At 41.7% G+C, this 17195-nt stretch overlaps 1 protein-coding gene across 3 annotated transcripts in view; it reads left to right on the top strand.

Moving 5' to 3' along the window:
* Positions 1–17195, top strand: part of PARP8 (poly(ADP-ribose) polymerase family member 8) — a 167484-nt gene that overhangs the window by 112655 nt on the left and 37634 nt on the right. For all 3 annotated transcript variants that reach the window (XM_057743761.1, XM_057743760.1, XM_057743763.1), the window contains 5 exons: positions 1132–1198; positions 12663–12788; positions 13251–13812; positions 15289–15339; positions 15445–15540. In XM_057743761.1, the coding sequence (XP_057599744.1) occupies positions 1132–1198; positions 12663–12788; positions 13251–13812; positions 15289–15339; positions 15445–15540 (902 nt within the window). The remainder of the gene's footprint in view (positions 1–1131; positions 1199–12662; positions 12789–13250; positions 13813–15288; positions 15340–15444; positions 15541–17195) is intronic.

Raw genomic sequence — 17195 nt, 5'->3', positions numbered from 1 at the left:
TGCTCCAGCCAAAATCCTTTGATTCATCCTTGACTCCTCTCTTTTTCTGATAACTTTAAATTCAGTCCACCAACAAGATCAGCTCTCTCAGAGAGTGTAAATCCAAAATGTTCACCACCTCCACTAATCCAAGCCATCATACTCTTGCCTTAAATACTCTAGTAATTTTCCTATTTACCCTTGCTCTTTACAAGAGACCCTACACTGCCTGTGGCCCTTCTTTCATCTCATCTCCTAAGGAGATGCCTTGTTCCCTCCTTTCCAGCTCTTCTTGCTGGTCCTAGAACATCGAAGCACATTTCTTCCTCGAGGGTGGCTGCCCTGTTTCCTCTGGCTGGGACTCTTTTCTTCCCGCCGTGTTATTTAATGTCGAAGCCTATGCCCACATAACAACCTTCAGCGCCCGCCCCACACCCTTTCCCTTCTTTATTTTTTTCCAGAGCCTTTATCACCATGTGGCGTTCTATTTTCTTATCTGTTTTTTGTCTGTCTCCTGTTTTATTTACTAAGGCTTCATGAGGGCAGAGATGTTTGTGTGTGTGTGTGTGTGTGTGTGTGTGTGTGTGTTTGCTGTTCTATTTATAGTGGCTTGCACAGTGGGAGCACAGTTTACCCTGTAAACCAGTGAATAATGAATGGTGAGTGACTCTATTGGAGGTTATCAATTTCATAAGCATCATAGTTATTAACAGAGACATGCATATATGAAGCACGAGAAGGTGTGCACTGAAAAGTGCGTCTGCTATACCTTGCTGTCATCCTCCATTGCTTTATCCTTAAAAAAAGGTGTATGTGTATACAGACGTCTCTCTTGCACCTAAAGAATAGTGTGCAAACTATCCTGCACATTGCCATTTACACTTAATGTATATTTTTGGAGATCATCCTTCATTATTATACATATTGTACATTCACATATACATATATTATATATCAGTATGTCAAGATAAATGATATACACTAACCTAGAATGAGCTCCAAAATCTCTCTGTAAAGCATAAATAACCACATGTAGGATTGTGTGTAGGCTATTTTTAAATGTGTACGTATGTATACTTTTCAGTCTTTTTTCCTGGCCGATGGTTGAGTTTCAGCTCAACATCTAGACTGATGTTTTTCTTTCGTTTGCAGTGCCCACGGTTGATGTCTTTCAGATTTCCACAAAAGAGAGATTTGGACTGGGACACCAGCTGAAAAAGTAAGTTTTCCAATGAATACAAAACAGATTTCTGTTAAAGAGCGTTGAGTTCTTGTTCTGCTCGCCAGCCCCTGCCCCCTTTTTATTCACCAGAGCTTTTTGCAGAAAGTGCCTCAGGAGAGGAAGTGGTCCTGATGCTGAGAGCTGCCTCAGTGATTTAGCTGGCAGAGCTGCCTGTTAGCACTGGGCCAGATTCCTTCCGTCTGCCCCCGGATCCATTCTCCTCTCTCCAACACCCTGCCTCCCCCTGAGGAGGTGGGCCTATAAAGATTAGAAAATAAAACCCTTAATGTTTAGAATTCCACATCGTTGAAACTAAATTCAGTTTACTGCATATATTTAGCACATTATATTATGCAGTGTTTTCTTTTTAAGGACTCATAAGAGAAATTTTCTGTTTTCTGTACTGGATTAGGTATACTTTTATAGTGCAACCGGCTTTGTTTTTTCAGTTGGATTTTGTTTCTCAAGCCAGTATCTTACAGGTCTTGGAGCTAAGCATGGAAGCCTACCTTCTATGTTAAGCCATTCAAAACGGGGCACCACCTTGTCTTAAAACATCTTTTTTTTTTTTCCCCTATGATTTTTTTCCTTCACCCAATTTCCTCCCTCATTTTAAACGTTATTTTTAATGTAATGACTTTATTTTTTTAGAGAGGTTTTAGGTTCACAGCAAAATTGAGAGGAAGGTGCTGAGATTTTGCATATGCCCCTGCCCTTACGCATGCATAGCTTCCCTGTTATCAGCCTCTCCTGCCAGAGCGATGCGTTCGTTACAACTGTTGGATCTGTGCTGACTATGATTATAGAGTTCTGCTCTATGTGCTTTTGTAAGCCACTTAACAACTTTTTGTGGGGGGGGAGGGGGCGGTGAAATACCATTGGTCCAAATAAGACAAGAATGATAAAAGCATGGACGTCTAGGAATAGATAGCTTCCTCCCCTTAATGACATTTGAGTACAACATTTGAACTCAGAAAAAGAAACGTGTAATCCCAACCCTGAGAAATTAAGGAAAGCTATATTCTGTATTCACTGTTTAATCACCTTGCAGAATATGTAACATTTTATGAATAGTTCCATTCGAATGTTTAACAATTTTAAAAAGGTATTTACTTTTATGGACAGATTTTACTTATATGAAAAGTTTGGTATATGAACTAGAGCTTTTTTAATGACTCGATAAGTTTGACTAATTTAGGTTCTTTAATTATAAGTAACTGGGTTTGCCTGTGATCTTCTAGTCTAAAATTATATATAATAAAATTTCAAAAATCTGATCTCATCCTCACAATGTCATAAGAGGAAAGTGAGATATAAAAAGGTTACTTTCCAGAAACATAAAGCATGTTAGGAAGGCAGATTTAGAATCTAGGCCCTTTGTTATTGCTTAGGAAATAAGAAACACTCATTAAACTTTTTCTGTGATTCTTTATCTTGTGTGTTTCCGGCAGTAAGACAGTATAAACAACAGCAGTAGCAGCAGCAAACACGTATGAAGTGCTGCTTCCATGTCAGGCGCTTAGAATAGTCATACATACATTACCTCCCTTGATCTTCACAAGAACCCTATCAGGCAAGTACTGTTACTCTCCACATTGCCTAGATGATGAAGCCCAGGCCCCCAGAGGTTAAGCAACTTGCTGAAGCTCACACACTGAGAAAGTGGTAGACCAGAATTTGACTCCATATCAGTACCTTTTATCCATCCACTAATATGCCTCTCATATAATCCTAGATACTCCCTTGCCTTAATTAGGCTTGGAATATATTTTTTGAATGGATATTGGGAAAATGTAAAGTCATTTAAGGAGACTGAAAGAAAAAATACTGATCCCAAACAGATCTAAGACAGTGATCAGCCTTGAATAGGGTACCTATCAATCAAAGGCAAGCATATCACAGAGAATGGAAATAATCTTAAGCTGTGTATGACTTTATGTTGAATTGGCGTTGATGAAACTTAAGTTGTTTTTAAAAGGAAAGAAATCTATTGCAAATCTCCAACATTGCCTTAAGTACATACAAACATAAAATATGGTATAAGTTCTTCATATGTTGAGTTCACATTTATAAAACAAAATTCAATTTATAAGTGATGTGCAAATCAAAATAACTACTCAGGTTTCAGATTACTCTGTTAATTTGATGGATGATGTCATTTCGCTGAAGCTATTTCACCACCACAGTTTGAACACAGTACTGGCTACTGTAGTGCCCATTTCTTTTGAAATCAGCATGTAGAAAATCATTGTTACCCACGTGTACACCCTTTTCTCTTTCTGAACTACCCTGGAACCTTCATTCACATAGCTGGCTGTGACATCATCTGGTTTTCAATTGATATGAATGTATGATTTACCTTGAAGTCTTTTCCTCTCCTTTTTTTTAATCATCAGCCAGTGGCAGTTGTAGTAGTTCTTAGTTCCAGCACAAACTCAAACACCAGCGTGAGCACTGAAACCTCTCAGTGGCTCTCTAGTATAAGGGGGTGGTCGTCATTCCAAATGTGCTCATATATATTTTTTAGATTATCATTGAAATGAAACACTGTATTGAATTTCTTATAAGAGATAGTTAACTCCGCCCTTTCAAATCCAAGAACATGTAGGGATTTGGATGTTCAAGTTTAAGAATTACTAGTTTTAGATGTTGAAGTCACACTTTAGAATGCTAATGTAATATGAAAGTGGGAACAGTTTTAGCTCTTTGACTTGTTATTTTTTGTTCCAGTTAGCCTATCGAGAATCAGTGAATCGCTTGCTTGGTTTCTTAGGGAATGGTACACATGAATGGCAGTTTTTCATAGGAGGAAAAGAATCCGAGTCTGCTTGGTACAAAGGGTGGTGTCACTGGGGATTTCAGGTTAGGTACAGGGGAAATGATGACCTTAAAATTACTGTTACATTTAAATCTTGCTGAAATCTTGGGAGAAAAATTTTTCAGAAATTAAGTGGAAAGTAAGAACTTTTCGTTGTCCTGAGCTCTAGGGAGAATTTACTGCAAATTTAGAATCGTGTATCGTTGACTGAAGTTTTACCCCCTTCTTCCTCACTACTGCTACAGCTGAAAAGACCCCAATTAATTTCACGTTTCCTCTGAATTCATCTAAGCTAGCAGACTGAAGGTCGGGGTAGTTAGTCTGAGTGATGTAGTTTCTGGCAATCTGAGTTAATGTGTAAGACCTGAAGGATCTCAAGAAATTAATAATTGGCCTAGTGCTAAGGAGGCACACCTGCCCCTTCTGAACAACATGTTAACATAGGTCTATCCGTATTGGATAACATAGGTGTTCCAGCTCTGCCGCTTACTCTCTAGGCTAACTTGGACAGATTTCATTTCCTCACCTTACTTGTGAAATGTGTGGAAGGAGGAAAAATATCTGTATATAGAGTTCCTCTTTCACACCCTGGTATATTGTAAATGGTAGATATTGGTACTATTTTCCTGGTCCGAAAGCAGTCTGCGTTAGAAATAACTGAAAAGAGAAGGAAAAGCAGGAAGTGCTGAATTGACTTCGGAAAGAAAACCAAAATGTTTAATTTATTGCACACAATGTTTAATTGTACAATTTCACCTCGACTTAAATATCAGCCTTAAAGGATCCTCTTCTGGAGAGATGGGATCCAGAGAAGCTGTCACAGCCTTGGACCCTTCTCAGAAAACAAGGCTGTGTCTTAAATCCACAGTTGACCTTCTAGAATTCTTTATCACAAGACAGTGATGCCATGGTCTTGACTTAGAAAAAATATTGAGATCAGAAGTTACCAAATTCCTGCCTTATGATAGGAACTAAAAATTCTTAGAGGCTCACCATTAAAAAAAAAAAAAAAAAACCAGCACATTTTAAAGTGAATGGGGCCGTACTGAACATAAAATTTGTTGACCTTCTGATTCTCCATTAGAGTCAGTTTTGCATGGCATATTTTTGCTTAGGATTTTGTAGTTTCATTTTGTTTTCCTTTTCATGAATAAAATATGTAAGCAAACCAAGTAAATAGAAAAGAACTTTATCTTAAATCATAATTACTCACAAAAGTTTTTTTAAACCTGTGTTTCTGGCACCAACAAAATAATTCAGAGCTGTCTTTCACCACCTCAGCTACAGGTGTTGATCCTAAAGTCTGTCCTTATAAATCTCTTTATATCCTTATTCTTTTTTTTTTTAAAGCTCTTTATTGGAATATAATTACTTTACGCTATTGTGCCAATTTTTGAGCTACACCAGAGTGAATCAGCTGTAATTATACATATATCCCCATATCCCCTCCATCCCACGACTCCCTCCCACCCTCCCTATCCCGGCCCTCTAAGTCATCACCCATCATCGAGTTGATCTCCCTGTGTTATGCAGCAGCTTCCCACTACCTATCTGTTTTACAGTTGGTAGTGTATATATGTCAGTGCTAGTCTCTTTGTCCCAGCTTCCCTTCCCCTCCCCCTGCCCTGCCACCACCCTTTGTCCTGAAGTCTGTTCTCTGCATCTACATCCTTATTCTTGTCCTGTCACTGGGTTCATCAGTACCATTTTTTTAGATTCTGTATATATGAGTTAGCATACAGTATTTGTTTCTCTCTGGCTTACTTTACTCTGTATGACAGTCTCTAGGTCTATCCACCTCACTACAGACAACTCAGTTTCATTCCTTTTTATGGCTGAGTAATATTCCATTGTATATATGTGCCACATCTTCTTTATCCACTCATCTGTTGATGGACATGTAGGTTGCTTCCATGTCCTGGCTATCGTAAATAGTGCTGCAGTGAACATTATGGTACATGTTTCTTTTTGGATTATCGTTTTCTCTGGGCATATGCCACCAGTAGTGGGATTGCTGGGTCATATGGTAGTTCCATTTTTAGTGTTTTAAGGAACTTCCAAACTGTTTTGCATAGTGGTTGTACCAGTTTACATTCCCACCAGCAGTGCAGAATGGTTCCCTTTTGTCCACACCCTCTCCAGCATTTATTGTTTCTAGATTTTTTTGAGGATGGCCATTCTGATGAGGTAATACCTCATTGTGGCTTTGACTTGCATTTCTCTGATTAGTGACGTTGAGCATTTTTTCATGTGTTTGTTAGCCATCTGCATGTCTTCTTTGGAGAAATGTCTATTTAGGTCTTCTGCCCATTTGTGGATTGGGTTAATTGCTTTTTGGTATTAAGCTGCATGAGCTGCTTGTATATTTTGGAGATTAATCCTTTGTCCGTTGCTTTGTTGGCAAATATTTTCTCCCATTCTGAGGGTTGTCTTCTGGTCTTGTTTATGGTTTCTATCACTGTGCAAAAGCTTTTAAGTTTCATTAGGTCCCATCTGTTTATTTTTTATTTTATTTCCATCATTCTAGGTGGCGGGTCAAAAAGGATTTTGCTTTGGTTTATGTCATAGAGTGTTCTGCCTGTGTTTTTCTCTAAGAGTTTTATAGTGTCTGGCCTTACATTTAGGTCTTTAACCCATTTTGAATTTATTTTTGTGTATGGTGTTAGGAAGTGTTTTAATTTCATTCTTTTACATGTAGCTGTCCAATTTTCCCAGCACCACTTATTAAAGAAGCTGTCTTTTTTTTTCATTGTATATTCTTGCCTCCTTTATCAAAGATAAGGTGCCCATATGTGCATGGTTTTATCTCTGGGCTCTCTGTTGTGTTCCACTGATCTATATTTCTGTTTTTGTGCCAGTACCATACTGTCTTGATCACTGTAGCCTTGTAGGATAGTTTGAAGTCAGGGAGCCTGATTCCTCCAGCTCCGTCTTTCCTTCTCAAGATTGCTTTGGCTATTCGGGGTTTTTTGCATTTCCATACATATCATAAAATTTCTTGTTCTAGTTCTGTGAAAAATGCTGTTGGTAATTTGACAGGGATTGTGTTGAATCTGTAAATTGCTTTGGGTAGGATAGTCATTTTCACAATGTTGATTCTTCCAATCCAGGAACATGGTATGTCTCTTCATCTGTTTGTATCGTCTTTGATTTCTTTCATCAGTGTCTTATAGTTTTCTGCATACAGGTCTTTTGCCTCCTTAGGCAAGTTTATTCCTAGGTATTTTATTCTTTTTGTTGCCATGATAAGTGGGAGAGTTTCCTTAATTTCTCTTTCTGCTTTTTTGTTGGTAGTGTATAGGAATGCAAGAGATTTCTGTACATTAATTTTGTATCCTGCTACTTTACTAAATTCATCGATAAGTGCTAGCAGTTTTCTGGTAGAATCCTTAGGGTTTCCTATGTATAATATCATGTCATCTGCAAAGAGTGACAATTTTACTTCTTCTTTTCCAAACTGGATTCCTTTTATTTCATTTTCTTCTCTGATTGCTGTGGCTAAAACTTCCAAAACTACATTGAATAATGGTGAGAGTGGGCACCCTTGTCTCTTGTTCCTGTTCTTAGCAGGAATGCTTTCAGTTTTTCACCATTTAGAATGATGTTGGCTTTTGGTTTCTCATATATGGCTTTTATTATGTTGAGGTAATTTCCTTCTGTGCCCATTTTCTGGAGAGATTTTATCATAAATGGATGTTGGATTTTGTCAAAAGCTTTTTCTGCATGTATTGAGATGATCATATGGTTTTTATCCTTCAGTTTGTTGATATGATGTATCACATTGATTGATTTGCACATATTGAAGAATCCTTGCATTCCAGGGATAAACCCCAGTTTATCATGGTGCATGATGTTTTTAATGTGCTGTTGGTTTCTGTTTGCTGCTATTTTGTTGAGGATTTTTGCATCTATATTCATCAGTGATATTGGTCTGTAATGTTCTTTTTTTCTGACATCTTTTTACTGGTTTTGGTTTTTCAGGGTGATGGTGGCCTCGTAGAATAAGTTTAGGAGTGTTCCTCCTTCTGCTATATTTTGGAAGAGCTGTTGAAGGATAGGTGTTAGCTCTTCTTTAAATGTTTGATGGAATTCACCTGTGAAGCCATCTGGGCCTGGGCTTTTGTTTGTTGGGAGATTTTTAATAACAGTCTCGATTTCAGTACTTGTGATTGGTCTGTTCATACATTCTCTTTCTTCCTGGCTCAGTCTTGGAAGATTGTACTTTTCTAAGAATGTATCCATTTCTTTCAGGTAATCCAGTGTATTTGCATATAGTTGCTAGTAGTAGTCCCTCATGATCTTTTGTATTTCTGCGGTGTCCATTGTTACTTCTGCTTTTTCATTTCTAATTCTGTTGATTTGCATCTTCTCCCTTTTTTTCCTGATGAGTCTGGCTAATGGTTTATCAGTTTTATTTATCTTCTCAAAGAACCAGCTTTTAGTTTTATTGATCTTTGCTATTGTTTCTTTCCTTTTTCATTTATTTCTGCTCTGATTTTTATGATTTCTTTCCTTCTGCTCACTTCAGGGTTTCTTTGTTCTTCTTTCTCTAATTGTCTTAGGTATAAGGTTAGGTTGCTTATTCGATATTTTTCTTGTTTCTTGAGGCAGGACTATATTGCTATAAACTTCCCTCTTAGAACTGCTTTTGCTGCATCCCGTAGGTTTTGGATTGTTGTGTTTCCATTGTCATTTGTTTCTAGATATTTTTGGATTTCCTCTTTGATTTCTGCAGTGATTTCTTGGTTGCTTAATAGCGTATTGTTTAGCCTCCATGTGTTTGTATTTTTTACAGTTTTTTTCCTGTAATTGATATTTAATCTCATGGTGTTGTGGTCAGAGAAGATGCTTGATATGATTTCAGTTTTCTTGAATTTACTGAGGCTTGATTTATGCCCCAAGATGTGGTCTATCCTGTAGAATGTCCTGTGTGCACTTGAGAAGCAAGTGTATTCTGTAGTTTTTGGATAGAATGTCATATAAATATCAATTAAGTCAAGATGGTCTAATGTCTCATTTAGAGCTTGTGTTTCCTTATTTATTTTCTGTTTGGATGATCTGTCCATTGATGTAAGTGGGGTGTTCAAGTCTCCTACTATTATTGTATTACTGTCAATGTCCCCTTTTATGGCTGTTAGCATTTGCCTTATGTATTGAGGTGCTCCTATGTTGGGTGCATAGATATTTACAGTTGTTATATGTTCTTCTTGGATTGATCCCTGGATCACTATGTAGTGTCCTTCCTTGTCTCTTGTAATAGTTTTTACTTTAAGGTCTAATTTGTCTGATATGGGTATTGCTACTCCAGCTTTCTTTTGACTTCCATTTGCATGGAATACCTTTTTCCATCCCCTTACTTTCAGTCTGTATGTGTCTCTAGGTGTGAAGTTTCTTTAGACAGCATATATAAGGGTCTTGTTTTTGTATCCATTCAGCCAGTCTGTGTCTTTTGGTTGGAGCATTTAATCCATTTACCTTTAAGTCAATTATTGACATATATGTTCCTATTACCATTTTTTTTTTTTAAATTGTTTTGGCTGTGTTTTTGTAGGTCTTTTCCTTCTCTTGTGTTTACTGCCTAGAGGAGTTCCTTTAGCAGTTGTTGTAGAGCAGGTTTGGTGGTGCTGATTCTCTTAACTTTTGCTTGTCTGTAAAGCTTTTGATATCTCCATCGAATCTGAATGAGATTCTTGCTGGGTAGAGTATTCTTGGCTGTAGGTTTTTCTCTTTCAAGACTTTAATTATCTCCTGCCACTCCCTTCTGGCCTGCAGAGTTTCTGTAGAAAGATCAGCTATTATCCTTCTGGGTTTTCCCATATATGTTATTTGCTGCTTTTCTCTGGCTGCTTTTAATATTTTTTCTTTGTGTTTAATTGTCATTAGTTTGATTAATATGTGCCTCAGTGTGTTTCTCCTTGGATTTATTCTGTATGGGACTCTCTGCACTTCTTGGACTTGGTTTACCATTTCCTTTCCCATGTGGGGGAAGTTTTCTACCATAATCTCCTCAAATATTTTCTCCTTTCTTTTTTTCTTCTTCTTCTGGGATGCCTATGATTCGATTGTTGGTATGCTTAATGTTGTCCCCGAGGTCTCAGACTATCTTCCATTATTTTATTCTTCTTTCTTTTTCCTGCTCTGTGGCAGTTATTTCCCCCATTCTATCTTCCAACTCACTTACTTGTTCTTCTGCCTCAGTTATTCTGCTGTTTATACCATCTAGAGTATTTTTAATTTCAATTATTGTGTTGTGCATTATTGTTTGCGCTTTAGTTCTTCTCGGTCTTTATTAACTGTTTCTTCTGTTTTCTCTATTTTGTTTTTGAGATTTTGGATCATCTTTACTATCATTACTCTGAATTCTTTTTCAGGCAGTTTGCCAATTTCTTCTTGATTTATTTGGTCTTGTGGGTTCTTATCTTGCTCCTTTGCCTGCAAGGTTTTTCTTTGTTTTCTTATTTTGTCTAATTTATAGTATTTGCTGTCTCCTTTCCCTGTGCTGCCTAGTAGAAATTCCTCTTATCTCTGTTCTGTTTGGCTTGAGGTGTCAGGCCCTGGAGCTTGCTGGCCTTTGGTTGTATTTTGAGCTTGATGTTGAGAATGAGGACTCTGGGGGAGCACTTGCTGATTAATTTTCCATCGCGTCAGTTCTCTGGTGGTCCAGTGTCCTAGACTCCACTCTGCTTGTCTCAGAGGTCCAGGTTTGGCCCCCGGCCGGGGCACCAAGACCCTGGAAGCTGCACGGCATGGAGAAAAAGGAGGTAGAAGGAGAGCAAATTAACAAAGGAACAAAAAAGGGAAGAAGGGGAAAGGACAGACAAACCCCAGCTACTGGTGGTAAAAGCAAATCTAATCAGTCAAAATCACACAAAGACATGTGTACACTTGCACTTACAAAAAGAGAAGAGAATAAGAAACTAAAGAGAAGAGAAAAAGAGAGAGCAAAGAAAAGAAAGAATATTCATACCAATTTCAAGCAAATCCACATACAAATATATACAGTAAAAATTTAACTAATAAATACCTAAAACTGGAAACAAGCATACCAAGAAGTCCTCCAGTACTTTTAGGTAGGGCTCTGCCCCTGCTGTGGAGAGGACTGGGGAGAGCGCAGACTGTGATCTGGTGTTAGTGCTGTGTGTATTTGTCCCCACAGTCCCCAGTTGCCCCCTATGTCTACAGTCTCTGTTGTAGAAACACTCATCTGTTCAGGTGATCCACAGAGGCAGGTTCTTTCAAGCCTGTTGTGGGCCTGAAATCTGCTCCTCCTGTGGCCATTTCTCTTTCTCTTCTTTGGTCCTGCAGTATTCAGGTATCAGTTTTGGGTTTTGTCCCTACTTTGCATGTGGGTTGTTCTCAGGAGTCGGTTCCCTGCCCAGGCAAGAGAGGGCGAAAGAGGGTAATTGGGGCTCACTTGCAACTTCAGTTCGTTGGGTAGGGATATGGCAGCCTAACTGAAATCTGCGGGAGTGCTTGTCGCAGCAGAGGTCAGTGAGAGCCTGAGGTGTGCGGTGCGTTCTCCCTGGGAAGTTGGTCCTGAATGCGGGACCCTTGGTGTGGGTGGGCTTCTGATGCTGGGAGGGTGTGGCCAATAACTTGCCTTACACACAGGACCCTTGGTGGCTGTGGGTGAGCGGAGCAGGGCAGCGGGCAGGTGGGCTGGCGTTCGGCAGGACCCAGTGGCACGCGGGGCGGGTGGGGGTGTGGGGCGGAGGGCTTTTCTATGCAGCAGCCACAGGTCGCGCCGCTTCACAGCCTGTGAGTTCGTGGAGAGGGAAGGTCCTCCCAAGCACTCTGAAACAAAAGTCCCCGCCTCTCTGTCCGGCCCAGGATTTTCCCCAGACTCCCTCCTCGCTTGGTGGTGCGCCTGCCCCCCAGGCTGTCCTCGTGCAGCCAGCCCCAGCTCTCTCCCTGGGGTCTGTTTTCTGAAGCCCAAGTCTTGGCGCCCAGCCCCCACTGCTGTGCTGGGTGAGCAGATGAGCTTCTCTGGCTGGGGAGAGCTGCCTGACCTCTCCATGGGGAGATCTCTCTACGTTGCCCCTGGCAGACGGGCCGTTGCTCTCTCTTCTGGGGGCTGTGAGGCTCCCCCTGTCCTTGCCTGCCAGTGAGGGGGCTACCCCGTGTGTGGGAGCCTTCTCCCCTCACAGTTCTCTCCCAGAGGGGCCGGTCTCCTCAGGATTCTTTGTCTTTTTCCCTTCTTTCCTTTGCGCTACCCGATTATGTGGAAATTCTGTTACCTTTTGGCGGTCTGAGGTCTCCTGCCAGCATTTGGAAGGTGTTCTCCAGGAGCCACTCCCCAAGTGGATGTGTTTTTGATGTATTTGTGGGGAGGAAGGCGATTGCCACGTCCTACTCCTCCACCATCTTTTTCCAGTCCCATATCCTTATTCTTTTATCAGTTTTTTAATCATTTGTATGTTTAATTATGTCACAGTAACTATTGTAATGCAGTAAAGTCATAGAATTTTCTAGAGGACGCTTTCCTACACATAAAAACATTTTGTATGGTTCAAGATTAAACTCTCCCTAAGTACTGTGTGTTTATTAATTTTTTTTTTGATAAATACATTCTCTAAATACATACAGAAATCTGATATTAAATTCCTTGGAACGGTGATAACAGACTTACCTTTGGTTTGGCAGAATCATGCAGACATTTGTTACACAGCAGTGGAAACAGAGCAAAGAAAAATCCAGTTGCCTGCACAATAAGAAGCTGTCAGAGAAGAAAGTGAAGTCTCCCCTGCATTTGTTTTCTACCTTGCGCAGGTGGGTCACAGACGTCTTTCCACGGTCTTCCTGCACCTGGGATATTTCATGTTATGTAGTGCAGAGTGTGTTTTCTACAGTCTTGGCATCTGCTTATTTTCTTTATGACTTTGAAGAACAGACCAAGTTACATCTATTCCATCAAAAAACACAGGAACTCATTTCTGTGTTTTGAGTTTGTGTTTCCTTTACATGGATTAAATGGACTAAAATCACATTTTTTGCTGTCTAATCACATACAGTGTTCCCTACCAAAATTTAGCCCTTTATAGGGCTCTGGCATGGGTAGGAGGGGGAAAAGCCGAAACTGGACGATCCTTTTTTGGTTTCCAGGAAGCACAGAATTCAGTCCCTGTGCGCTTCTGGTTTCCCGGGTAGCTGGATAGGCTGGGTGGGAAGGAGACCGGACGTGCAAGCCGTCACCCTCACCGTGTGCCCTGTGTCACCTGTTGGATTTTGAAGGTCGCCCAGTTATCCTCCCCCCGGCTGTGGAAAAAGCAAATCCAAGCTGAAGTCGGAGCAGGACGGGGTGTCCAAGACGCACAAGCTGCTGCGGAGGACGTGCTCCAGCACCGGCAAGGCGGAGGACGCCTGCGCCCCGAAGCCGCCCCGGACCTTCGGCCGCTCGCTGTCCAGCGACCCGCGGGCCGAGCCGGCGGGGCCGGCCGCCAAGCCGCCGCGGCTCCTGGGCCGCACGTGCGCGGCGGCCGCCAAGCCCGAGGACTGCCCGGCGCCGCGGGCGCAGAAGCTGCCGCCGCGCGCCTGCCCCGGGGACCCGCGCTGCGAGCCCGGCGCGGGCGCGAGGCCGCCGCGGCCGCTGAGCCGGTCCTGCCCCGGCGGCCTCCGCGTGGAGGAGCTGTACGGGCCCCGGGGCCACCGGCTGCTGGGCAGGGCCGCCGGCGCCGCCAGGGCGCCCCGGACGGAGCCGGCCAAGGAGCCCGGCGCGGAGGGCCGGCGGCTGTCGCTCACCTCGGGGCTCATGGGCATCCTCACGCCGGCGGCCTCGTCGCCCGCCGCGCCCGCGGTGCGTACCGGCCCCCGCGCGCGCCGCCCGGGGCGCGGGAGGGGGGCCGCCCGCGGGGCCGTGCGTTTCTCGGGCCTGCCGCCGGCTTCCGTGGGGCGCTGTGCCGCGTGCCGCGCGCTCGCGGCGGGTTCCGCGACGCCCGTCCCGGCTCTGAGGCGACAGCCGCCGCCGCGTTGTCGGCGCTCGCCCGGGGCCCCGCGCTGCCTCGAGCGCGGCGGCGGCCACCGCATCCAGCCCCGTCTCCCCGCGTAGGCGGCAGCGGGCTCCGCCTGCCTGGGGGCTGAAGGCGCGGTCCTCGCTGCCGGCGTCACGCGGGACTCCGCCCGTGAGCCTGTGCGGCCGGGGGCGGGGCCCGCTGCGCCCAGAGCCTCGCGGGAAGCTGCTCCCAGCGTGACTTGTGTGAACCCGAGGTCACGTTGTCCGGGAGCTGTTCTGAGGGGGGGGCGGGGGGCAGGAGGAGGGGGAGGAGGGGGGAGGGGGAGGAGGGGGGAGGGGGCGGGGGCGGGGGGAGAGGAAGGGGCCGGCAGAAACTTAAGTGCTTTGAGCGGTGTTTATCGGGAGTCGGTCTTCGAGTTTACTGCTACAGGAATCAGCATCAAGGCCAGTTTCACATAAAGAAACAGACCTATCTTATGTATATAAGTGCCTAAAATAATTAACCAAAAGTTTCGTTTGCTTTTACTAAATTTGTGTGTGTGTATTGGGGGGAATATATTTAACGCTTAACTACTAATACAGATATACCAAGCAATAGATGAAATTGAAAAACAGAAAGTCGTGGTGCTCTCATATGGTTTTTTTCTAAAGTTACATTATAAATTATACCATGAAATTTTATTTGTGTTAAGAAAGTGTATATGCGTATGATGCTCATTTTACGTGGACATCCCCAAAGCCTGTTTCTTCTCAAAACGAAGTATGAAAGACATGTAGAAAATTAATTATGTCATAGTTGCAAACTAGAAAATTTCCCATGGTCGTGTCACCTAAGAAAGATCATTTCAGATATTCTATAAAAGAAAAGGTCTGAATGTACTCGCGTATGGTTTAAGCCTAATACAATACAGCAGTTCAGTGCTCTGCCCCTTTCAGCAGCTGTCTAAATACGTCCTTGGAGGAATGAGTCTGTCTGGTTGTAAAATGAGATTGAAATAGCCTAAATGAGGAAGTGGGAGCACTCAGGGAGGAGTAACAGAAGCAGCGAGTTTTTGTGATCATGTAACGATGCCAGTCATTTTTACTAGAAGATCAGAAATTAAGAAGGCTATTCATTTAGTTTAAACAAAGACTGCAGTAGTAATGGAGGAAAGGGTATTATAATAAATTTTAAAATCTGGATGTCATAACCAGTGACTTAAGTCACATTACGGGTGATATTAGAAAGATCACATCTGTATTCACTGTTGCAAAAGTAAAAGGCTATAATTTATGTATTTTCCCAGTTAAAAAATTATTTTCGTTTTTTGCTTTTTATAGCCAAATGGTGCCAAATGCATTCCAATAAGAGACCGTGGCTTCCTAGTGCAGGTATGAGCCAAGCCTCCATCCGTTGTAGAAATAGTTTAGCCTCTAGTGGGTTTTCAGATCCTTCGTGAACTTGACATACCTCTCTCTCCATATTGTCTTCCTCAGACAATCGAGTTTGCTGAACAGCGGATCCCTGTGTTGAATGAGTACTGTGTGGTCTGTGACGAGCCCCACGTGTTTCAGAACGGCCCCATGCTCAGGGTAGGTCCTCAGCGGTGCCAGGTCAGCTTAGAATATAAACAAGGAAGGTGAAGATGTAAAAGTAAATAAGTACATAACTGCATGTACAGTAAATGCTCTATTGAGCCAGTTATTTAATACACAAATCATATAATTTTGACGACTGCATCACTATTTCTGAAGGAGTCTGAAAGATCAAGCCGTTTCGTATTAGGAAACTATTTCTCATCGCATTTCTCACGTGCGCCTCTGTAGCACTTGGCTGTGTATTCGTCTGTCTCTGCCTATCTCTGTATTCATCCGCATCGGTATGTGTATATTTGTAAACGCTGTTAGTAATCACTCCCAATCTTCCCGTCCCCTCATCTCCTGGCAACCACTAATATATTTTCTATCTCTATGAATTTTCCTGTTTTAGACATTTCATATAAATGGACGTTAAATATAAATTATACATTATGTGGCCATTTGTTTTTGGCGTCTTTCACTTAGTAGAACATTTTCAAGGTTCATCTATGTAGCATGTCTCAGTACTTTATTCCTTTTTATGGTGAAATGAGACTACATCATTCATCAGTTAATGGAATTGCTGGGACATATGTTAACTCTGTTGAACTGTTTCAGGAACTACCAGACTATTTTTGACAGTGGCTGTACCCCTTTATATTCCTACCAGCAGTGTACGATGGTTCCAGTTTCTCCACATCTTCACCAACACGTATTTGCCTCTTTTTTCCCTCAATTATAGCCATCCTAGCGTTCATGAAGTGCTATCCCGTTGTGATTTTATTTGTTCTTCCCTAATGACTAATGATTTGAGCATCTCTTCATGTGCTTATTGGCTATTTGTATATCTTCTTTGGGAGATATATATATATATATATATATTATATATATAAATGTTTATATTTAGACATCTGTTTAAATCCTTTGCCCATATTTTGTTTGGGTTATATGTCTTTAGTGAGTTGTAAGACTTCTTTATGTATTCTGAATACTACATTATTATTAGCGAAACGATTTGCAAATATTTTCTCCTATTTTGTGGATTTTCTTTTTCTGAATACTGTCTTGTGACACACAAGTTTTTTAATTTTAATGGAATTCATATTTATTAATTGAACCGTTACCTAATCAAAGGTCACAAAGATTTGCACCTGTGTTTCCTTTTAAGAGTTTTATAGTTTACATCTTACATTTAAGATATTGATCCTTTTTGAGTTAATTTTTGCTTATGGTGTGAGGTTGGTGTCCAGATTCATTCTTTTGCATGTAGATATCTAGTTGTCTCAGCAGCATTTGTTGAAAAGACTCTTCCTCCACAATTAAATGATCTTGTCTTTCTTGTTGAAAATGATTTGACCATAGATGTATTGGTCTACTGGTCAACTCTTAATTTTATTCCACTGAGTCATATGTCAGTCATTATACCTGTACCACACTGTCTTGATTAACTGTAGCTTTGTAGTAAGTTTGAAATCAAGAGGTACGAGTCCTCCAACAATTTTTTTGTTTGTTTTTTATAATATTGTTTTCACTGTTTGGATCCCTTGCATCTCCATATGAATTCTAGGGTCAGCTTATCTGCCAAAATGGCAGATGGAATTTTGATAGTGTTTGCTTTGGATCTGTAGGTCAGTTTGGAAAGCATTGCCATCTTAATATTAATCCTTGCA

This window comes from Hippopotamus amphibius, chromosome 1, assembly GCF_030028045.1.
Source record: "Hippopotamus amphibius kiboko isolate mHipAmp2 chromosome 1, mHipAmp2.hap2, whole genome shotgun sequence".
NCBI classification, from domain to species: Eukaryota; Metazoa; Chordata; class Mammalia; order Artiodactyla; family Hippopotamidae; genus Hippopotamus; species Hippopotamus amphibius.
This window is presented reverse-complemented; position numbering and strand designations above follow the sequence as displayed.